Here is a 26,081-nt window from a genome sequence, read left to right as displayed (position 1 = left end):
AAAGGTTCCTTCCATCCCCTTCTTCACTCCATCTAAAGTACTGATTTTACGGTGCTAGGGTTCTTCACCAAGCGAAATCAGCCTCTCTCTTGCAACCATTATGTCTCCTTCCAATTACTAATTATTAGGCAAGGTGTTAGGATTTTGTCTAGAACTCCAATCTACAAAATTCATTATGTAAAGATTTAAGATTTAGTTCAACTTAGATCTTTGCTGATCTTTCATAACTCTTGTGAACCTACCAACAAGAAAGAAAGGGAAGAGAGAAGAGGAAAAAAATAAGTTCAACCATATGTATTAATTTGCTTGGCTTTATTTTTGGGTAAAGTGAAATTTTATTAAACTAGTTTAAAATAAATACAATCATGAGGAATCAAAAAAATAAAATATTTAATAATTAAATGAGAAAATCAACAATATCAACCACAACATAGACCTTGTATGAGTAGCAATATATGATGCCATCCAATTCATAGTACTATTAACTTCTCTAAAAATATTTCTTACTTCAAAACTTTGAACAAATTGGCTATACAACAACAATCTTACATCAGGGGATGATCCTTAAATTTTAAAAAAACTAAATCAGTTAACCACTTAATAACTGCCAATGAATCCCTCTCCAAAATTAAATGAGAAGCTTTCAAAATTTTAATTGCATATGGCATACCTTCCCATGCAGTCAGCAACTCTTAACACATAAATTATAGTATCAAACAATCTTACTCCACTTGCTGCCAGCATTGCACTGCCCACATTCCTAATAATGAAGTTTGACCATCGACTTTTAGTATCATAATAACATGAATATTGTCAAGCACAAATACAGAATTATCTTCAAGTGGGAGCATCAGCGATGACATTGAGGGCAGCACGAGGAACGAAGATGGATAACCCTAAATGGAAAAAAGATTTTGCCTAAAGTGAGAAGGGGAGATCTCTCTACTTATAACTCCTAATTGAGAGCAACCAAGAATAGGATAATCATTTACCATTCCCGGCTAAGCACAGGCCATAATTATTCAAAACAAGGGGAGCCTAATTCTAAACTAAATTAACATTACCCAGATTGATTTATAAATAGAGATAAGGAGACATATTATACATAATTTCAACAAAATCTTGAATGTGATAATTTTTTTTTTAAAAAAAAAAAATCTAAACACAAAATCACAAGGTAGTGGTGATGGCAGTGTGATGACATAAAAATGCTATTGCAATAAACTGGATCTAACCAAGTAGCTCCCCTCTGATATTGCATGCACACAAGAAATTTTCGAATTTATTCTCGTATATTGTTTTCAGCAGTATTTGGCTCACGAATCCTGGAGGTCATTTGGTTATTATTTCCGCCAAGACCATTTACGGTGCCAACGCCATGCTGGCTTCAAGCCCTGCTGCATGCTAGCGTTGGGCAAGCTGCCAGATATTGAGATGGATATCCTGCCTAATATTTCATACAACCATTTCATTTTGGTTGGAACCGTGCAACTGTTAAAATCAACTTTGGCAGAATTAAGTAGCAGAAAATGAGGCACTTATAGAATTGATTTGATACGCTTGCCACTTGGTTCATAAAAAGTAAGGTACTAACGTCAAGGAGTGGATATTTCAATCAAGATACACCCATAAAATTAAAATATCAAGCTAGTTATAAAGGCATCAAGTTTCCTCTTCTTTTCACCAGCTTTATATGTTTACACTAATACTGCTGACCTATCAAAAAATAGCACAAACATAGATGTTATCCTTTTTTTTTTATGAGCAGAGGATCACAGTTCACACCAAGAGTGTTGGCTTGGATAAACCAGATTGCTTCCTATACTGAATCAAAGGAGAAATCCAAATGATAACAAACACTGCATTTCTCCTAAATCTATAGGTTATCATGGAACAAAGATATATACAAATTCCCACTACTAGGAGGGTGTCTAATCAAGGTCGACCAAAGAACAAGTTAAATAAACTTGGGAAACAAAACAAGGCAATGTACAAGACTCATACAATGCATGCAGCTGCAAACAAAACCAGACTGAATAAATAAGCAGACACCTTCCATTACAGAAGCACCAGAACCATATCCTGCTTTCCATCCCCAGAACCAGAGGAGCCATTTGATTTTTTAAGCATGGGCATCCACAAATCATGGGTGATAAGCCATCTGCGCCTGTAGGCCAAATGCTTTAGCTGTGATTGACCCAAAACTTTTGAAATGTAGTTCCAAGTAAATCATCCTCTGGATTTTCACACTATCTGCCGGGGTCCTCCAAGAGAATAAGAACCCCTTCGTCTTCAATGTTTCCAGTCTCTAATGCATACTGCAGGGGGGTTTTGCCATCTCTGTCAGTAGCATATGGGTTGGCCCCTCTGCAAACAGAAGATCACATAATGGTTTTATATCTCCTCATTGTTTTATATATTAAAAAAATCATAAAAAGAACATTAAATAGATGATTGATGCTTGAAGCCATGCAACAGCTCCAATTTATAGAGGTAATTTCCGCTTAGAATGCCTCGAGTAGTATAGCACAAGAACATGCCATCTTTATGGTAATACAACTTACAAGAGCATATATTATCTGGAACATACAAAGCTGCATTCCACTTAATGTGCTCTCAGAAGAACAAATATAACTAAGTTGCATAAACTTGCTACCTACACCCTTACAATTATCGTATCTGACGTGGGAAGGACCTTTATTTTTCTTAAAGGCAGCTATCATTACAAAGCCCTGGTGTAGACATCCACCAGAATGCAAGTATAAGATATCACAAAACTGTGTGACATTCCTTTGACAGATGTGGGAAGATCTTTGGTTTAGAAGCTTCTGACCTACTTCCAAAAATCACTAGATTCCGAGATCAATACTCAATACTCCACAGCAACAGTCGTCTTAGAGCTACTCTAGAGGACATCCAGTACAAAAAATTCCAGCCTCTTTTCGTTAGTCATGGAGTGATTCAGGTCACTTTCATTAAGAATGCAAGAAATCGAACAAATGAAGATGATATAACTGGACCATAAGGTCTATACAAATAACAAAACAGCACAAAATCTTGAAATTTAATATGGAATTCCCCTTAAGCAAAAAATAGGGAATTGCCCCTCAGCAAGATAGCCACGGATTCACCTTCCTTCTGCTGTTTCTTTTTTTCACTCTGAAGATGAGAATTTAATAATACGGTCTTGCATGGCACTGAGAGTGACCTCTTACTTTAAGAACAATCAACAAATAGGCCATTAGGTCTGGTTGCTTGCTATAGATAATATACACTGTAGCATATAGACAACAAAATTCTACTGTTTCCACGTTTGGAAACATGTACAGACAAACCAGGGAAACATGTACAGGCAATACTCCACGTTTGGAATGCAAGTAGATTACCCAAATGACAGACCGGTTCCCAAGTGTGTGCTACAAGTTTTCTTAACACATGCAATATGCTTGGAGGCAAGAGTTCAGGGAGACATACATCAGAGAATATACATTAGATAAGACTGCAAGTAGATCACCCAAATGACAGACCGGTTCCCAAGTGTGTACTATAAGTTTTCTTAACACATGCAATATGCTTGGAGGCAAGAGTTTTGTCCATAGCAACTACAGAACATGTTCACAACGTTACAGTCACTCCTATTCCTAGGAGTGACCTTACAAATTGTCTAGGCAAACCAAACAGCTATGACCGAATAAAAAGAACATCTGTGCACAGACCACAGCTTTTGTACCACAAAAATACTTAGAATGGTATTTAAGCACAATAACCTAATGATGACGCCTATGGATGATAGTTGTTCATGATTGGTGTCAATTCAAATTCAGAAACGCTACTGAAAAATAAGTGTCTTTGCAGAGAGAATGAGGAGAAGAATATCAAATGGAGAAAAGTACTCATACAAAAAATATATTGTTAAACAAATAATAGACAATAATCCGTTAAAATAAATTCAATCAATTGTGCAAATTTTCTTGAAAGCAGTCTCTTAAAGTGGAGTAGAACAAATGAGGAACTACTAAAGACTTGCCATAAACTACTTATAAATTAGGGGTATTTATGATCTAATGGAGATGTCAACAATTAACAACAAGGAAATCACCTGGAAAGAAGTAGTCTGGCAAACAAATGTCTTCCTTTAAGAATACAATGATGAAGTGCCGTCCTTCCCCTAAAATCAGTAGAATTTACGTTGGCACCATACTGCAAAAGGAGTTCTACCATACCCATATCTGCTGTTCGGCATGCAAGGTGAAGTAGGGAGAAGCCCTCAAGGCATTCATCCAACTCACTTCTGTCCTCATTTGTGCTTACCGAGCTAAAAGAGCTCATGGTGGAATTCTTCTGCAGGGAATCACCTACCACACAGCTAGAACTTCGATCCAGTACTGCAGTTGGCTGCTCTTGCATAAGCATTGCTTTTGCAAGAGTTAGAGGTGAGTTGAAAGATCCCTGCCCATATACAACATTGACATCAGCATTTGAAGAAATGATGTGGTGATATACTGCTTTCTTGTCATTAGCACAGATACTGTCCCACATCTCTTGAGCCACTGTATGCTGATCTCTATTTGCTCGACGAACAAAATCCTTCTCTACATACTGGAGGCACAGAAAAGGTGCTTCAGTATCACATTCCTGAAGAACCTAGAAACCTGCTACTAAGAGATACTTTTACAACTTCCAGTGGGCTATAGCAATGATATGTCAAACCAAAGTAAGATTAGATCAATGACACAAAAAGCATGATTTATATATATTCTGCAGAGAGTATGAATTATGTATTTCTGCAAATATATGAAACCTGTTAACAGAACCAGGGAACAGTGCATAGAACTAGATAGCATCACATCAAAGGTATGCAAATAGGAGTAACATATGCTCCAAAAAACACCCATCATGCTACTAGCACCGAGGATAGGGCAAACATGTACACTCAACCACTCCTTCAAGGTAAGTCCACATAAGAAGATTACAACATACAAAAGCATATGTACCTCATCCTTATAGATACTAATAACCAGAAAACACAAGTTGCACTTGCCTGCATGCACAAATACATAAGTACACGCATACATACTAAAGAAAGAAAATTATGAGCGTGTGTGAAATACACCATATGGAGAAGCCATAGAGAATCTGAAAAGAGGTCCATAGGACATGATAACATAAGTTGCATTTAAAAGAATAAAGCAACAAAAAGCATTGGCTCAGGATGATGTAGAAAGAAGTAATCAACATCGCCAGAAATAGAAGCAAATGATCTGACAATCAACTTCTTCTTGAAGCATGAAGGGGGGCTTGGCCAGGACAATATAAGAAGCTTCGAAAGAAGCCAAAGCAGGATCCAAGTTTTGGGCATCTCTCATAAACACAACCCCACAACGTACGGTCATCCGGTTGCACATGGTGTACAAACTAGGCAGAGTTATTTACCCTTAATGATGTATGACAATTGAATTAGAGGTATTCATGGTAGAAAAGAACATAAAATAATGCTAAAATATAACAAAAATATGCTAAGATGCACCAAATTTATAGTTCAAATACCTCAAAATTAGTGATATAAAAGAACCAAGTGGCAAAAGTAAAGAGCAAAAAAGAGAGATGAGAAAGAGGGGGAAATCTCAACAACGGTTGAGACAAGCTACATCACAGACCAGCTTGCTAGATGAGGGAAAGCATGAAAGACGTTATCAAATATGTCAACCCTCATATACATTGTTGACCCATTCCCTATCAGCTTAAGATTCTGGATTCTAATGGTTTGTTAACAAAACATACTGTATTGAAATAATTAGGACTAATTTGTTGTACTTACACAGCACGACCCCATATAGGGGGAGGGTTATGTCATATAGGGTGGAAAGCTAGAGTTGGATGAACAGCAAAACCAATTTACATCGGGTTTGCAGCAGACAAAGGTCAGTAACTCTCGTACAGTTTCATGAAAACAGGAAATGAAGTCATAATCCAAGGAGAACTGCAGAGATGCACAAGAGGGATGAAGCAAATTGACAAAGAATGGTTCAACTGGTGATGTTGCATATTCTCTACTCAAAAACCCTTCATGGGGAAGAGATTAAACAACTAAAAATTGTAGAACACGATTGATCACATTCCAAATGCAGAGCACTGACGCCCATTAGAGAATCAAGGTTTAGATACAAACTCCCCATGAAAACCAAACCAGAACCCTATTGCTTGCTGAAACTAGATAAATCTTTCAGTGGTTCATCAAAGACATGACAAATATTCAATGCAGATTCGTCTAGCAAGCAAGGTTTTAAATCCCATGAGACAAAAATATCTCGATTTCCCAATGGAATGGAACAACCTGCTGTCCCATCCCGTCCCATCCCGACAACAGTCTTGGTCATGCATCTCAATGAATATCCTCTATCTTTCTCCCATTCTTTTCTTTCTTTTTTTCCTTTTTTTCTTTCTTCCTTCTTTTCTTTCATTTCCTCTACCTTCCTTCTTTTTTCTTTCTTTTTCTTCTCCCTTCCTTTCTTTTTTTTTTGTTTTTCTTCTTCTTTCATTTCTTTGTTTCCTTTTTTTTCATCTTTCCTTCCTTTCCTTTTGAAGAATGACATATAACATAAAATTTATTATAAAAGTATGAACCTACAAGTTTCTTTCAAGAAAAATCTCAAGAATTGGTGTTGGATTACTGACTGCTTGTCTGGAGTATAATCACAGGAGGAAAATGCACCTTGATACACAACCTAAATGCCTTTGTATGGATAAATATAGAGAGGATGATTGAGTGTCTAGAGAAAGAGAGACAGAAGTTAGAGAACCACCACAAAAACCCTCAAAGGCGTGGCTTTCCCACATTCAAAAACCACATGATAGGTTTTCATTTTGGTGGGAGATCAACTTCCTCATCTATTCAAATTCAAATAGATTGGGTCGACCCATCATGGGAGCCCAACCCAGATCCATAAACACCAACATTCCCACTCACACATGATAGGCTCGACTGTCCCTACAATACATAAACATGTACCACTCTCTACACTACTCATATCCATGCATTCATACTTGGTAAATAGATTCGTATGACCAGCAAGCATATTTGAGCTTTTTATAGCTATTCACCTATTAGGAATAAATAGCAACTCGAACCCTAAACAAAAAATATATTGTTGTACCCCAGATTCTTTTTGTTACGTCGATCTCAACATCTCTAATCCCTCAATAAATTATAATGTACATAAGAGCATGCTAGACCATAGATACTATTTATATCCACAATTATGTCTCAAACTTTCACAATGACATAATTGATCGACCGGTGAATATAAACATGTAGACAAAATAGTCTTCCTTTTCAACTTGAATCCCTCAATTTCAACTTAGCAGCTTTCCCAAATATGCTTCATAGACCATATTATCAAGGTCATTGGTTGCATACTAAAGTAGCTTCCACTAAACTGAAAAATCAAGAAACAATTGAAAATTCTAAGGCTACTATTCATCGTTCACCGAACCATCCCGAATCAGATGGTTCAGGCGGTGCCGAACCGTATCGACGGAAAATCAGTATGATTCCAGAATACAAAATGGCACAACAGTCGTCTCGAAGGAAGAGAAAACAAAAAGAGGAAGAGAAAGAGAGGGCCACGAGAGGCCATCTGAGCTCGATAAGGGTGAAGGGAGGGAAGGAGAGAAGGGGGGAGGTCCTTATCGGGCATCTAGAGACCTCCAAACAGACGGCGACGCCATCACGACATTTCCGACATTGTCCAAAAAGCAATATGCTCAATCAGATCGAAATCTGAAACCATCCCTTTTATACTTAAGAATTAAGTTATGTCAAAAATCCTAATTATGTGAGGTGTCTTAAGAACCTTTTTAGTCATCCTTAGGCGTGCCATCTAAACAAAACAAATTCATACACACGTCAAAGAATTATTGGCAAAATCACTATTTTTAAATTCCAAATATATATAGTGTGAAATTTTTCCAGACAAACATGGGAATGTGAAGCATATAAACAAACAATTTAAAAAAAAAAATGAAATACATTTTTTCATTTGTATTTAATCCATGGAATTCCATGCCAGGCCGAACCGCCCGATACACCCCATACCAAACCGGATCGATAAGGAATCGATCCAGTTCGGGGCTATAATTCAAAAAATCCCCAAAAATGCAACCAAACAGCACCGAACCGCTCAGTTCGATATGGTACAGCTTCGAACCACACGATTTTGCTAGCAAACCAACCAACATGTGGGATGGGGTGTGGGGTGGGTAGCTTTTAGGCTAAAAGCTATCAAAGAGGCTTCTCTGCCTCTTCATTTGTTTAGTTTTAAACAGAAGAAAAAAAACAAATGCCCCAAATCGCTAAATTTTTCGCAATTTCATCAAAAAATCAAGATATTTCAACCTTTCCAACTGAATTCAAGGTAATCCAACTTTCCCTCCCATTTATTTTTTTATGTTTTTTGACCGTAAATCGACAATAAATAAAAAAATAGAAAAAATCATGCCCAAATTTTTTATTTTAGGAGGTGTTTGGTTGGAAGAAGTGGAGGTCTGAAATCGAAATCGAAATGGATGACTCCCATTCCAACCGTTTGGTTGGGAGGAGTCCCATTCCGATTCCAGGATGGAATGAGAATGACTCAATCTATACAGAACTCAATCCCTACTCTCCTTTATGGATTCAAATTTTCATTCCAATTCCGATTCCAATTCCAGTCACGAACCAAACGCTTCGAAAAATCTGACCATTCCGATTCCAATCTAAGCCATTCCGATTTCTATTCTCATTTCGATTTCGGTTACGAACCAAACATCCTCTTAATATGATTTCATTATACGTTATAGATCTTTGGATGATCTACATGATGATGCTAAAATCATTAATTTTTGTTAACTATATATTTTTAAAATTAAAATATATTTTTAGAATAAAAATTATAAAAAAATAAAATTCAAAAATAACTGTAAAATCGGAATATTGTTTAAGACGATCAAGTTACTTTCAACATAAAATTGATGTTTATTTGTGAATATTTTGATGCATAATGTGCATAATAGCTTAGGCCTAATTTTGAATAAAATTTTAAAAAAAATAGCATTTAACATATGTTCACGAGCTTAAAAAAATATATGTAGTATCCATAATATGTTTCTACTTCAATCTAAGTTCAAATGAATTTTTAAAATTTTTAAAATTAAAAAAATTATTTAATTAAATAATAAAAAATATGCTATCAAATTTAAAAAATATCTAAAATTAGTAATAATTTTAGCTAATTCAAAAGTATTATTTGAAGCACACGGCATATTTTTTTTTCTGAATTTGAGATTTAAAATTATTTTTCAATACAAAAGAAACTAGATATAAATAAAAATTAGAAGTATAAAATACATTACTCAGATGTATTTTCTAAAGTTTAAAAATTAATTTTTTTTAGGATGATAAAATTTTATTATTTTACATAATTATTAAACTGACATACTTTGTTAAATCTGCAAAAATGAATCCATCGAGCAAGGACCCGGAGCGTGACATTAATTATGATCATGACAAGATGCTCTCAGCTCGGTACCATTGCATATGCAAATGATGCAACATAGAGTTCAAGGAAGGAAGGATGATTAGGTTGAAACAACACTTGACTGATAGAAATATCCGTAGAGAATCCGACAGCTGATGAAAAAGCACTTTGCTAATTTCAAAACAGCGAAGGAGAGGACAAAGCAACAGAAAACAAAGGTGGATCATCGAGCCATAGAGCCATCTTCCTATCATTCTAGAAAGCCAGAGGTCTCTACTATAGATGATGAGGCACAAATTAAGACTGTGATTCATATAAGTCTGGATGATCAATACCGACTGAAAGAAATAGCCAAACATAGAAAATCATTTGGACCGTTATATTATGAATCGAGATTTGGCACTGCGACCGCTGGGAGAGAGTCCGAATTCAGAAGAACCTCCTCAATCAGGAAGACCGTCAATAAAAGCAGACACAGTATTTCATCTATACTAGGGGCTTTTAACAGTAGGAGAAAGTCCATAAAGATTTCAGTAGGAACTACCATCCATGACTTGGATCCATAGTCTCTCAAGCAAGAATTCAAAGCAGCAAAGAATTGATAGTATGCTGAAGGATAAAAAGAATGTGACGAGCCATTGAATCATAATTTTATTTCAACCACATTCCAGCGAATGCAACAGACAACACATACTATCACTCAACCATTTCATCCTCATCGACTACCTGCCCAAATATAAATCCTTCAGAACCTAAAGATATCTATGTGAGCTTCTTGACAATAACAAGGAGGATCTACAGAGATAGATTTCTTATAAGAATAAATGTCCCACACACAAACTGATGGTGATATTAACGGTTGGACCATTCCTATCAGACAAAGCATCATCAATTTTTTAATATATTGTAATGAAAAAATATTTTTTCACAAGTCGATGCTTTAGATAAGGTGCATTACACCATGTACATCCTCGGACTGATGGAGATGATTGATGCGGTAGGAGAATAGAATGTTGTGCAGGTCATCACAGATAATGGATCGCAATATAAGATCATCAGAAAGTTACTGATGGCATGCAACTGCATATTTACAGGACCCCATGTATTGCATATTGCATCAACTTCATGTTAATGGATATTGGAAAGCTTCGTAGAATGCAACAAATAGTGAACTCAGCCCAGACCATTACTAGATTCATCTACAATCATACATGAGTCCTATCACTAATGCGAAAATACACTAGAGAGATCTTGAGATTGGATATCACACGATTTGCTACTAACTACATAGCACTTAATGACCTTCGGGACAAGAAAGCAGCATTGCGGTCGATATTTGTCAGCATCGAGTGGCAGAAGATCAAATATGCAAAGACCGACATTGAGAAAAATCATGTGAAGAACTTGGTGATGAGTCAGTCATTCTGATGACGAATCGATGAGATAGTAAAGGCTATCAAGCCGTTATACAAGATGCTTTGGATCATGGATGGTGAAAGATACCCCCAAATAGACTTCTTACATTACATGATGGAGGGTGCAAAGAAACAAATCAATGAGAGATCCAAAACATATCCAAAAATATATCAGCATCCGAAACATATCCAGATGAGTAGAGATTTGCATCTAGCAGGTAAGCACGAATCAAACATCCTTAGAAATTTTTCTCTTTTGTACTTGTACAAGTTTATTTAATCATTTATGAAATTTATTTACAGCTTACTATCTGAATCCAAAATTCCTGTACACCATATTTGGGATGGATAAGGATAACGAATTTCTAAATACTCTTCGTAATATGATATAAGAAATGGTACCCAATCTAAAAATCACAGCTGTCTATAAGAGATATGTTAGGTTAACTGAGGTGAGAGCATTTAACTAAATCCAGCCTTTAATCAATAACATATTTATTAACTTAATAAATATATTTTTCACAAAAATAATTTAAAAAGGGGACAAACAGCTTTGGACTCTCATTGGCTGCCGTAAGTAAAAAAAAGATGAATCCAAATAAATTAGATATCAATAACGATAAGACTTTATTGCCATTATATGTCTACTAATTTCATTAAATCTAATATGTAATTTTGCTTAATATTTTTCCATCTCAATGATAGATTCATTTTGGGACAATCCGCAAATAATTTAAAAGGCGTAGCTATATGCATTCTTTTCCAAACGATATCCTCTAGTGGCTGTAAGCGCAATTGGTTGACTTTCACCCTCATCCACAATAAGCAAAGAAACCATCTAGCACAGAAGCGCCTTAACGATCTTGTAAATGTTCACTACAATCTAAAGTTAAGGCTAAAATGCATCTAAGAGAAAGTACGACTGAAATATACAGATCCGATGATAGATAATTATGCTCTTGATGATGAGGATCCGATGATCGGATGCTTGCAGGGCAACAGCAGGAGTCGGAGCTTGATGAGCCGAGATCTCCTTCATGACTAACTAATTTGATAGCTAGAAAGATTAAGGTGAATCCAGGGCAATGGACAAATAGAAATATTCCACATAAGATTCCAACTGATCAACCATAGTCTAAGGTGCCACAAGGGAGTCATTCACCATGTGACTCCATATCCGAGACATCCTTCCAGAGATTTGAGTGAAATATTTAGGCGAGATCGGTCATCTCAATCATAAAGAAGACATCCATCCTCCCAGACACAGCAAAGTCAGCCATAGAGGAGCATGAGGAGAGGCCAAACAAATGCTCGACAAAAAAATAGAAAAAGAAAAAATAGTTGCAGCCTTGATAACGAGATCAAGAAGAGTGATGACAATTTTGATGGTCATGGATCTAATAATCATAGAGGAATTAGAGGATAAGAACCCATCATTTTTTAGATGCAGTGCAGGATGGTCTTCGATTTATCGATGAGTCCCAATATACGATGCCACACAAGATAGGAACCACAGTATATAAGATGATAAAGCCCGTGAGGATACGATTCATAAATAGACAACAGACTTCTACAGGTCGTTCGGTATACGATGCAGTTGCAGATGACCTCACACGTGGAGTAGATTCCATAGATATATCAAGTTCATTCCTTGCATTATGGATCATATTATCTGCAGACAGCTTATGATCTATATAGATATGGTATGTTTGAGGCATCATCTTTCAGTAGCCACTATCTTATGCAATCCAGATCATCTTATAGATCGGATTTTGCTATTGCTATATTTAGATGGGCTTTTTCACAACCGTACCATCAATCCGAGGATATTTTTCAGAACCAGAGCTTGAGCGAGAAATCTAAGATGTCCTACAAACCAAAGCGGATGCCTTATGGGATGAGCATTCAAGACTACAATACTGCTTGGTTAAAGGGATGGATTGATATCCCTTCTGATTATGCGAACAATCCAAATATCTACGAGCGACATCGACAGTCAACGAATAATTAGATCAATAGAGATCTTGAGGTTAGTACATTATACTTTATATTTTGCACTTTGAATACATTTAATACGTTATTTTAAATTTCTTTTATTTTATTTCGGAGTGATAGAAACATTATATAACATAAATAAACATTAATTTGAACCTAAAATAATTCAAAAATAAAAAAATGATTAGATTGAAAAGAAACTAAAAAAAAAAAAAATATGCCAGTATGGAACCAGCACACTTCACCGTACCGAATGTCGGCACAATACTGGTACCATACTGAACTAGTCAAGAACCGATTCAGGTCCCATTACCAATTCCAAAAATCTTGATTTAATCTATTATGACTTTTCAAAAAGAAAAATCCCGAGTGGCACGTCTGGCTCCAGATTAGGAGGTTGCATGTTCGATTCCTATTGGGTTCAAAATCCCGAACCCACAATGGATCTTTTTTTCTTAATACAAAAGCATTGCAATAGTTTGGCTGAGTGGTCTAAGGCACCATGGATTTAGGCACTAGTCCAAGAGGGCATAGGTTCAAATCCTATAGCGGTGTGTAGTGCATCCAATAAATTTGTGTGCCTCCTCGTGGGAGACTGACACTAAACATAGGGTCCCAAAAGCTTGTGTGGCTCCTCGTGGGAGACTGACACTAAACATAGGATCCTAAAGACCGTCAATACCCATTCACAAAGCACGTCACCAAAATCGAAAGAAAAAGGTGAGGCGACAATAGTCCTTACTCCTTTCTAGAAATGACCGGATGATTAAAGAGACTCGATATGAGAGTTGAGGGGCAAACTAATACAAATGGAATTTGTTTGACCAGCCAAGATGTTTTAAGGATGCAAAAATGATGTAGGACGATGGTCGCGCTCGCCAACATAATCACGTGAATGCATGTGATTGTCTTCTTCCTTATTTGTTTTGGATTTTTTTAGACCTGATTTTTGTAAACTTCTAGTTCTCTCTTTATACTTAACCAAAATTCACCAGCCATATATCGTCTCGAAGCTCGTGAAAAACTCTATAGATACATATAAATCTTATTGTTTTAAACCTACTCTACTAAAAAAATAATGACAAACAATTTTCGGGTCATTTAACTAGGATTCTATTTTTCTCTTAACATACTCAATACCATAATCCCAAAATTTTCGGAACTGTTTCATGCTATTGTTGGATTTGTGTCCTTGAAGCCAATTATTAACTAACACATTATGTAATTCCAGGACTTAAACTTGTACTTATAATTTTTCATTATCAATAAAGGATTTTTTTCATTCCAATCATTTTTGTGTCCATGATTTGTCCTAAAAATTAACAAAGATGATTTTTGTATATTCTTAAAGTGTTAAGAATTTGAGACATACATTAATTAGTAGTTAATTTCTAAATGCTCCCAATCAAAGGATCGTCACGGAAGACAGTGATCAATCCATTCGAGATCGGTGCATGGTTCACCTCCCTTGTGGGCAAATGAGTCTCGGATCTGCGGTGTAGGGACACGGATGAGGGTGTGAATGATTGTTAGAGAATAACTTGCACTGAGCGTGACCAATACGAAAACCACATGGATGTCTACTCACTCGTCAGTGATCTTCTCGATGCTGTAGGGATGTGAGTGATCCTTTAACCTGCCGTACCATTGGCTATTCGCAGCGAGGCTACTGGATTTGACTGCACATTTTCTTGATCCCTAACCATTCGGATCCTTGCTGTGTATGCTGGCTTCAGTAGATTCAGGTTCGTTGTTTAGAGTAGGATGCACCTAGATAAAATCTATTGACCCTGATAGAAAAAAAAAGTTCTACGCGATTTGCAAGACTGAGTTCAGAAAATCTTTGACCAAAGCAAGTGTGAATATTGAAAAAGAATTTTCACAAGATTCGCAAATGAACTCGAGTCGAGCCAATCTAGCATATGACTAACAATAAGGTCTGACTTCTCCAATGACCTCTGTCAAATCAGGACTCATGATAAAAGGATTGAATTATACGATAACTACACCTAGAGGTTCATACTTTCATTCTACTGGATTGTCACTACATATTGCTAGGTATCACTGATAGATTGTGGGACTCATCGGACGTCGTCTTGATGATCGATGGCCCTCGAAGGATAAAATTGAAAATATTCCAATCTATCGAAAAGAATTTCAATGATATTGTGATAGAGATCATAATATATCTCACTACCAAATAGAATGGAACCTATAGAATTACACATTAAGAAATTTAATCTCGAATTTGCCAATTGGACTTATGAAGTTCCAATTGGGTTAGGATTTATTGAAATCCTATTAGATTTATGAGAACCATGCTAGCATATGGTTAAACTTTATTCTTCTCGGAACTTCGATTTGATCAAATCCATAGCCTTGAATCTAACCTAAATTCATTTGGATTTTTATTGGACTCTTAATTGTGAGTCCAAAAGGATTGGATAATGTTAATGAGTTGGCACAAATTATCCTAACATTATCTCTACATTATCTCCTAATTATCTCTAAGTGTGTGCGTGGAATAAATGGGAAGAATGGGTGGCGCCTTCATTTTTGGCAGGATTAAGGGCGCAAATCCCCAGGATTTTACAGGAGGGGCTCACCTCCTTTTATGGCTTGACGTGGAGGGGAGAGAGAGGGGCCACGCCCCCTCTCTTGATCAAAACCCTAATGTGGGGCACCAACTCTCTGACTTGTATTCCATGGGACGCCCCTTATACCTACCTAAAGGGGCTGATAATATGCCAATTATATCTAATGTTATTGAAAAAATAATCAGATTAAAAAGATAGAGTATTCTTATGAGATAAGAATGTACCTTTTTGAGATAATTGGATTCCTCTTATGAGTCAAGGTAGAGCTTATATAAAGAGGTCTCTAGGATTTCTAAGAAGAATTTTGTGAAAAAAAAAGGTCTCTCTCTCCCTTCTCCACACCTCCCCTCCTCCCTCTCTTCTCTTCCACGCCCAAGGATTGGGAGTCCCACTTTCCACACGCCAAAAGGTAGAGGTGATTTTTCTTCAAGAGCGAAGAACGAGGAGAAAAAGAAAGCTGCAGATCGAATTGATCCCGCAGTCTAGATCAAAGAGTTGATCTAAATTCTAAGGCTGAGATTCTACTTGGAGAAGAAAAATCTACTAAAAAAAAGATCAGTTCGAGATTGATCTCAGTAGATATCCGTAAAGGCCGGACACATGTGCGGCTCAAACATCTATGAATCCATGATCATCGTTAACAGTGAATATCTATTCGCGCTAAAGTATTGAGATTCGATCTCATACTTATTTTTAAATTCCAAATGATATGTATGTTTTTCTCCTGGACTTGGGTAGAATTAGATATGATCTTATGCATGTGGAGTTAAAAGGTTTAACCCATTTATTTTCCGCTATGTTCAAAAGGAGTTTTTGAAATCTACACATGCTGCCTACCATTTTTTCTAACAGTGGTATCAGAGCCAGATTTTTTTAAAACACATATGATCTGATTTTTCTATTAGATCTGAAAGTTTTAATGATTTAAAATTAATCTTATGCTGATATAAGTTGTCCTGATATAAAGTTTACCCTCTATATTGCAAAGATTGTCCTAGCACAAGATTGATCGATTTTGAAAACTATTTTCAAAGTAATTAAATCAATATTTTAGATCTAAAAATTAGCATATGTGATATGTTTAATTTTAAGTTTAGATCTGAAATTAGAATGATTGAAAGTTCACATCAAACTGGTATAAGATTGTCTTGGTGTAGGGTTTACCCCCTATATTGAAAAGGTTGTCCTAGTTTGATGCGAACCGATTTTTAAAAAAATATTTTCAAAATATTTTAATCATTATTTTAGATCTGATTTTTATATATATTTGATATGTGTAAATTTAGTTTTAGATCTAAAATTTGATGTATATGTGATGCATATTTAATTTAGATCTGAAACTACATATATATAATATATGACATTAGGTTTAGATCTGAAACAGTTCAAGATCATAAATCACTAATGCATGCAATGAAACATAATCTAAAAATTATTTTTAGATCTGAAATTATGTTGTTGCATGTAAGTATGGATTGAACAAATTAGGTCTAGTGATCATATTACAATTAAGATCAAATTGATTAGATCAGACTAGAATCCGTTTTCGATTTTGAGCAGTTGATTGAACCTAGTCAATGGCTGATTAGGATTAGGTCAAAAGGGCTCAAAGTCGTATTTAATTGTAGTTGATCGCATCGATTCACATTTTGATGTAAGTTGATTGACTCAAGACCGAATTTGGCTCAGTGGTTCAGATCCATTTCAATAGATTAACCTGATCGATTCTAATCGACCAATTTGATGTCTAAGGCAAATATTTAGATGGTGGTTATTTAATTGATTCTTTTATCTAATCTGACCAATTTTGATTGGTGTCTAAGGAAAGTAACAGGGGGACCCCCACACATCTTAACTTACCTAGGCATCTTGAAAAATTCAGTTTCGTGTTAGGTTACTTGTTGACTCGAGTTCATCCATGCCGACTAGACTGATTAGACATGTTGATGTGCTAACCTAATTTAATCAGTTGGATGTCAGATCTGCTGATTTAGAAAAAACCTAAACCTAGATCTCCTCATTAAATATTAAGTCTAAAGGTTTTCCATCGTTATAGAAATACGGGTGCCTTCCTGACGTTGATCGTTCTCGGCTGGTTACAGTGATTCGATTGCATCGAAAAAGTACAACAACTCTATTGACATCTGATGTCCCAGGATAGAGATGGGATTGAGCCCAATAACTGTTAGGTGAAGATCTCAATGACGACTTTGCACCTGCTAGTGAACGATGGGTCTAACTTAACTAAGAAATGTACTAATAACTGTTAGGTGAGGCCACAAGACTTAGAAACTAAGCCCACTGCATCTTGCTTAATGAAGCAATAGACAGTGTTGTCCACTCATTGGTCTATACTCACCAATAACTATTGAGTGAGGTGTGTATAGATTAATGAGACCGCAGTATCCACTTGAAATCGATCGCATATAGATTTTCGTTTCTCCACCCGTATGGGAGATTTGAGAAAATAGTTAGCCTTTGTTTTTAAAGTCTCTAGAACAAACAATTTTATAAGTACAAACATCTAACTAGAAACTGTTCTCTCTGCAGGTAACCATATCGAGTTCCAACCCTTTAGTCTATATCCTAGACACCAATAGGTTGGCCAACACCAATTACAAAGACTGGCTCCGAAATCTGAGAATCGTTCTCAATTCCGAAAAGCTGACCCATGTCCTTGACCAGGAAGCGCCTATGTTACCTGCTCGTCCATCCCCTGATCAATGAGCTGCACTTGAGAAATGGATTGACGAAGATAACAAGGCAAAGTGTTCATCTTAGCGTCCATGTCCAATGATCGCCAGCAACAACATGAAGACATGACTGCCAAAGAGATGCTGATTCACCTGCAAGAGTTGTATGGTGAACAGAGTCACACAGCTCGCTTTGAGGTCTTTCGGAAACTTTTCAGAGCGAAGATGCGTGATGGATAGTCCGTCAATGATCATTGTTTGACAATGATCAAGGACATAGAGGAGCTTCAGAAATTCGATATGAACATGGACAAGAAATTATAAGTGGATCTGATCCTCCAATCTTTTCTTGATTCATATGGACAGTTCATCATATGAATAAAATCGATGCCACTTTGTCTAAGTTATTGAATATGCTGGTAATAGCAGAGGACATCTTGAAGAGTTCAAAGAGTACAATTCTGACTGTGAAAAGGACTTCCTCTAAAAGATCTTTTTTTAAGAAGGAAAAAAGCATGCAAAGAAGCAGAAGAATGAGGCCAAGCCCAGGAAACAAATTTCAAAAAAGACCGACGACAAGAAAAAGTGTTTCCATTGCAACGTTGAAGGCCACTGGAGAAGGAACTGTCCGACCTACCTGGCGACTGTCAAGAGCAGGAAGAAGGATGGGCCTTCTGAAGATACATCTGAATTGCTCGTTATTGAAACTAATCTAATGGTTTGCTCTTCTTCTATTTGGATTCTTGATTCTGGTTCAAGTGCTCATTTGTGCACTTCTATACAGGATCTTAAAGGAGACTGAGGGAAGACGAGATCACTCTCCGGATCGGCAATGGAGCAAGGATTGCTGCTGTGGCCGTCGGAACCTATCCTCTGCGACTACCGTTAAGACTTAGTTTAATTTTAAAAGATTGTTATTATGTACCTTTAACAAGTAGGAATTTGATTTCCATATCTGTGCTGGCACAGGATAACTATAATTTTTATTTCAATAAAGATATATATTTAATTTATTTCAAAAATAAATTTGTTGCACGTGCTTTATTGATTGACGGTCTTTACCATTTGCAAATGGATGCGAGTGTAAATATTAACGAGCAAGTTGTGAATGCTATAGGATCTAAGAAACTTAGAGATAGAATTAGCCAAAAGTATCTGTAGCACCTTAGACTAGGCCATATTGGAGAGGACAGACTAAACAAACTGGAGAAAGATGGTCTTCTCGGACCATTGACTTCCGAGTCTTATCCAATTTGTGAATCGTGTCTTCAAAACAAAATGACCAAGCTGCCCTTTATGGGACAAGAGGAAAGAGCCACTGAGACATTAGCCCTAGTACACACTGACGTGTATGGTCTATTCAATGTACAAGCCAGGGATGGCTATATTTACATAACTTTTATCAATGATTATTCACGGTATAGGTTTGTGTATCTGATGCACCGAAGGTCTGAAGCTTTTGAAAAGTTCATAGAGTTCAAACGTGAAGTAGAAAAATAAACCAAAAAATCCATAAAGATTCTTCGATCAGATCGAGGGGAATACCTTAGTGAAAAATTTCGGACCTATCTCAAGAATAACAACATAGTCTCATAGTGGACATCTCCAGGGATGCCTCAGCTCAACAGGGTATCCGAAAGGAGGAATCAGACCCTATTAGATATGATCTGATCTATGATGAGCTTCACAGATCTTTCTGTCCTTCTCTGAGAACATGCTTTACTTTCTGTGATTCATCTTTTGAATTGAATTTCCTCTAAATCCGTTTCCACCACACCATGAGTTATGGCATGATAAGAAGCCAACTCTTGGGTACCTCAAGATTTGGGGATGTCTGACCCATGTCAAGCAACAACAGGCGGACAAATTAGAGGCTAGGTTCTTTAGGGCTCAATTTATAGGGTATCCTAAGAAAACTGAGATACTACTTCTATCTTTCTGAAGATCACAATGTGATTGTGAACCGTCATGTCGTATTCTTAGAAAGAGTTTATCCAAGATGGAGGCAGTGGAAGGAAGATTGAGCTCGAAGAGTCTTTGAGGAGCATCGAGTCCAAGAATCTGAACCAAATAATGAACCAGTAGATGTGATACCTCCACCTCGTAGATCAAATAGAGTCTCCCGTCCTCCTGAAAGGTACTTAGATATTCTTATAGAGGATTTAGAGGAAGCATTCATTGTGGGAGATAGAGACATTAGGAATGATCTCAAAATCTATAATAAGGCAATGTGAGATATAAACTCCGAGAAATGGATGGAAGCAGTGAAGTCAGAAATTGACTCCATGCATTCCAACCAAATTTGATTCTTAGTAGATCCACCTGAAGATATTGTACCTATTGGATGTAAATGAATTTACAAAAGAAAAATTGGATCAAATGGTAAGGTAGAGACTTATAAAACAAGGTTAGTTGCGAAAGGTTATAATCAACGCAAAGGCATTGACTATCATGAAACTTTTTCGCCCATGGCCATACTAAAATCCATCCGTACTCTGCTTGCGATAGCAGTCTTTCATGATTATGAATTTGACAGATGGATGTAAAAACTGCCTTCCTAAATGGATATCTTGAAGATGTCTATATGGAGCAGTCTCTGAGTTTCACGTCCAGTGATAGTGATCACAAGGTCTGCAAGCTGCAAAGATCCGTATATGGACTCAAACGAGCATCTCAAAGTTGGAACACTCGCTTCAATGATGTGATCAAAACATCTGATTTCATCAAAAATGAGGAGCCATGTGTACAAAAAGGTGAGTGAGAGCACTGTTATATTCCTCGTATTGTACATGGATGACATCCTCCTGATTGGAAATGATATTTTCATGCTGACGTCGGTCAAAGTATGGTTGTCGAAAGAGTTCGCCATGAAAGGCCTAGGAGAAGCTTCGTTTTTGGTATAAAGATCTATAGAGATAGATCTAAAAGAATGATAGGACTATCACAGCGAATGTACATTGAGGAGGTGCTGAAGAGGTTCAGCATAGAAAACTCCAAGAGGTCTTTTGTTCCTTAGACATGACATTCATCTCTCCAAGAAGATGTACCCTGATACACCTGAAGAGATCCAACGCATGAGCAAGATCCCTTATGCTTCGACAATAGGGAGCCTCATGTATGTCATATTATGTACACGTCTTATAACACTTGTCGTGAGTGTCACGAGCAGATATCAGATGAATCCAGGTGAAAAACACTGGATTGCTATTAAAAACATCCTTAAGTATTTGAGGACTAAGAATTTGATGTTGGTCTTTGGTAGAGGATTGAAGCTGAAAATTAAGAGATACACCGATTCAGACTTCATGACTGATGTCGATGATAGAAAATCTACATCGGGATGTATCTTCTTGTACAATGGTGGTGTAATTAGTTGAAAGAGTTTCAAACAGTCAATCATTGCAGATTCGACCATGGAAGCCGAGTACATCGCCGCCTCTGAAGCTGCTAAGGAAACCTTTTGGTTCAAAAAGTTCGTTGCCGAGCTGGGTGTGATGCCATCAGATGCCATTGCACTGCACTGCGACAACAATGACGCCATAGCCCTCGTTAAGGAGCCCAAGTCTCACCAAAAGTCCAAACACAGAGTGGTGGTTTCACATCATACACGAATACCTCGAGAAGTTCATCGAGGTACAGAGTCGACTCCGCATTGAATGTGGCAGATCTGCTGACCAAGCCTCTCAGCCAGCAGAAGACTGAAGCTCACCTTGAGAAGAGTCTTAAGTATATGGCCATTGACTTTAGGTCAAATGAGAGTTTATTGGATTTGTGCCCTTAAAGCCAATTGTTGGCTGACACATTATGTAATTCCAGAACTAAAACTTGTACTTATAATTTTTCATTATCAATAAAGAGCTTTTTTATTTCAATCATGTTTGTGTCCATAATTTATCCTATAAATTAATAAAGATGATTTTTGTACATTCTTAAAATGTTAATAATTTGAGACATATATTAATTAGTGGTTAATTTCTAAATACTCCCGATCAATAGATCGTCATAGAGAACAGTGATCAATCAATTCGAAATCGATGCATGGTTCACCTCCCTTGTGGGCAGATGAGTCTTGGATCTGCGGTGTAGGAATACGGGTGAGGATACGGATGGTTGTTAGAGAACTTGCACTGAGCATGACCAATACGAGAACCACATGGATGTCTACTCATTCGTCAGTGATCTTCTCAATGCTGCAGTAGTATGAGTGATCCTTTGACCTGCGGTGCCATTGGCTATTCGCAGTGAAGCTACTGAGTTTGACTGCACGTTCTCTTGGTCCCTAGCCATTCGGATCCTTGCTGTGTATATTGACTTCAGTAGGTTTAGGTTCGCTATTTGGAGTAGGATGCACTTAGATGGAATCTATCGATCTTGATAGAAAATGAGAAGTCCTATGCGATTTGGGAGACTGAGTTCAGAAAATCTTTGGCCAAAACAAGTGTAAATACTGAAAAAGAGTTTTCACGGAATTCACAAATGAACCAGAATCGAGCCAATCTAGCATATGACTGACAATGGAGTAACGAGTTCTCTATGACCTGTCAAATCGAGACTCACGATAGAACTGAATCATACGATAATTGCACCTAAGGATTCGTACTTTCATTCTACTGAGTTGTCACTATATACTGCTAGGTGTCACTGATAGATTGTGAGATTCATCTAACGTCGTCTTGATGATCGATGACCCTCGAAGGGTAGAATTGAAAATGTTCCAATCCATCAAAAAGAGTTTCGATGATATTGTGATGGAGATCACAATATATCTCATTACCAGATAGAATGGAACCTATGAGATCACACATTAAGGGATTTAATCTCGAATTTGCCAATTAGGCTTATGAAGTTCCAATTGAGTTAGGATTTATTGAAATCCTATTAGGTTAATGAGAACCATGCTAGCATATGGTTAAACCTAATTCTTCTCGAAACTTCGATTTGATCAAGTCCATAGTCTTGAACCTAACCTAAATCATTTGGGTTTTCATTACGCTCTTAATTGTGAGTCCAAAAGGATTGGATAATGTCAATGAGTTGACACAAATTATCCTAACATTATCTTTACATTATTTCCTAATTATCTCTAAGTGTATATGGAATAAATGGGAAGAATAGGTGGTGCCTTCCTTCATTTTTGGCAGGACCAGGGATGCCAATCCCCAAGATTTTGCATAAGGGGCCTGCCCCCTCTTATGGCTTGACGTAGACGAGAGAAAAAGGGGCCACGCCCTCTCTCTTGATCAAAACCCTAATGTGGGGCGCCAACAACTACCTAACTTGTATTCCATGAGGCACCCCTTGTACCAACCTAAAGGGGCTGATAATATGCCAATTAGATCTGATTTTATTAGGAAAAAACTTAGATTAAAAAAGTCGAGTATTCTTATGAAATAAGGATGTACCTTTTTGAGATAATTGGATTCCTCTTATGAGTCAAGGTAGAGCTTATATAAAGAGGTCTCTAGGATTTCTAAGAAGAATTTTATGAAAAAAAAAAAGGTCTCTCTCCCCCTCCTCCCCTCCTGCCTCTCTTCTCTTCCACGCCCAAGGGTTGGGTGTCCCACTTTCCCCATGCCAAAAAGGTAGAGGTGATTTTTCTTCAAGAGCGAAGAACAAGGAGAAAAAGAAGAAGACTGCAGATCAAAGAGTTGATCCCGCAATCTAGATCAAAGAGTTGATCTAAGTTCTAAGGCTGAGATTCTATTTGGAGAAGAAGAATCTACTACGAGAAGATCAGTTCAAGATTGATCCCGATGGATATCCGTAAAGATCGGATACGTGTGCGGCTCAAGCATCTACGAATCTGTGATCATCATTAGCGGTGAATATCTACCCGCACTAAGGTATTGAGATTCGATCTCATACTTGTTTTTAAATTTCAGATTATATGTATGTTTTCTCCTGAGCTTGGGTAGGATTAGATATGATCTTATGCATGTGGGTTAAAGGATTTAACCCGTTTGTTTTCCGCTGCATTCAAAAAGAGTTTTTGAAATCTACACATGCTGCCTACCATTTTTTCTAACGGCTATATGGTGTGCATGTGTGAAATATCATGTCACAAAACATCATGTACATAAAGTTACAATTGTTGAGTGATCAAATTCTTATATGACGAAAATACATGAAACAAACTTTTAAAAAATTCAAACTATAGCATAATCAGTAACTAGATTAGACAGAAAACAATAATACATTATACATGGCTCTAATACCATTTGAAGAATGAAATATAACATAAAATTTATTATAAGAGTATGAATTTACAAGATTCTTTCAAGAAAAATTCCACCAGTTAGTGTTGGATTACCGACTGCCAGTCTAGAGTATAATCACAAGAGAAAAATACACCTTGATTCACAATCTAAATGCCTTTGTATGGACAAGTGTATAGAGGGTGATTGCGCATCTAGAGAAAGAGAGAGATAAGTTAGAGAACCACCATAAAAACCCTCTCATATATCCAAAGGGGTGGTTTTATCACATTCAAAAACTATATGGTAGTTTTTCATTTTGATGGGACACCAACTTCCTCATCTATTCAAATTCAAACAAATAGGGTCGACCCATCATGGGTGCCCAACTCGGATCCATAAACACCAACACCTTTCCTCTTTCTTCTTCTCTCCCTGCATAGATGGATTTCGGAGTCCAGAGCCTCTTCCGGTCTCTGTCTCAAAGAAATGGGACGGCATGACCGGGGCACCCCCCATCCTATCAGGACATAAAACCTTGCCAGCAACATCCACAAAGTGTATGAGGGCCAAGAAGGGACAACACTAATTGAAACCATCAATTAAGAGTGACAACAGTTTGTTGGTTTGCTCATGATATAAAGATATTGGGCCCTGGTGCCATGGAATCAAAATTTCAGGTAAAGTCATTGCAGTAATTTCACTAACTTGTTACCGAGAGTTGGTAAATAAATGCTATCCACAAAACTCTCTTTTAACACTTCAACCTCTTGCTGATGCATGACAAGACAATGAGATAGTGATGCAGCAGCTTAGCTCATACAAAATTGTTATATGCCAGCACAAATTCATGAAGATTATTTCAGTGACTGCATAGGTGGTCAACTAACCAAATAATAATTGTTAGGTCAAGCCTTTTAATAATAGTCTAATGCAAACAATGTTGCTCTACACTACATCAACCAGATGATATTTTTCTTGTCAACTTGTCTGGATTAATATTTAACTTTTAATTATGTTACTCTACCTGCCAACCGCACATCCAAGCAAAACAGGACTCCCTCTATCCAAATTTACCCAGTCCAAGAATTCTGCATCAGTTTACAGAAGGCCTAACTAGGTTGAAAGCCAATAATGAAATGTTCTTGAAACTTGGTCGGTCGTAATCTGAATATTAAGCCTTTCCTGTATAGAGAATTTTTAATGATTGCGATCAAGGCTGTGTAATCCTGTTTCCACATAACACAATTTAGGTTTTGTTTCCAGGTATTAGTAACATTCTTTTTCAGGCTAACTTTTCTCAACTTGTCTCAAGAGCTTAAGGATCTTCCTATCTATAGTAAAACCCTCCATGACTGCAAAACTCGCTACATGCAAATAAAAAAGCATTATCACCCAACTGCTCATTTTTGTAAAGACTAGTTCCATTAGAAAAATGATTTTTCTAATGATCAGTTTGAACTTTGAAGATAGACCAAAAGAACAGATCAACTATTCACTTAAAAAGGAGAAACATCTTAGTTGGATGAATGATGACAAATAAATAATCATCTTTGCAATACCTTTGCTTGAATGAACTTCTCTTTTACTGAAATAGGGTCTGAGTGCTTGGGCTTGCTGATACATGTCTGATGTTGTTTCTTGTCTAACTTACTGAAACTGCATCACAAGA

General features: G+C 36.9%; 1 protein-coding gene across 5 annotated transcripts in view; it reads right to left on the bottom strand.

Moving 5' to 3' along the window:
* Positions 1–1,727: 1,727 nt before the first annotated feature.
* Positions 1,728–26,081, bottom strand: part of LOC105049732 (ADP-ribosylation factor GTPase-activating protein AGD3) — a 57,852-nt gene continuing 33,498 nt past the window's right edge. For 3 of the 5 annotated variants that reach the window (XM_019852395.3, XM_019852396.3, XM_010929473.4), the window contains 3 exons: positions 25,972–26,068; positions 4,100–4,599; positions 1,728–2,367 (listed from right to left, as the gene is read on the bottom strand). In XM_019852395.3, coding sequence (XP_019707954.1) covers positions 2,250–2,367; positions 4,100–4,599; positions 25,972–26,068 — 715 coding nt within the window. In that variant the 3' untranslated portion in view covers positions 1,728–2,249. Of the gene's footprint in view, positions 2,368–2,454; positions 2,906–4,099; positions 4,600–25,971; positions 26,069–26,081 lie in introns of those variants that run through there. The other 2 variants (XM_010929474.4, XM_010929475.4) reach the window with 2 other exon arrangements.

This window comes from Elaeis guineensis, chromosome 8 (genome assembly GCF_000442705.2).
Source record: "Elaeis guineensis isolate ETL-2024a chromosome 8, EG11, whole genome shotgun sequence".
Lineage (NCBI taxonomy): Eukaryota > Viridiplantae > Streptophyta > Magnoliopsida > Arecales > Arecaceae > Elaeis > Elaeis guineensis.
This window is presented reverse-complemented; position numbering and strand designations above follow the sequence as displayed.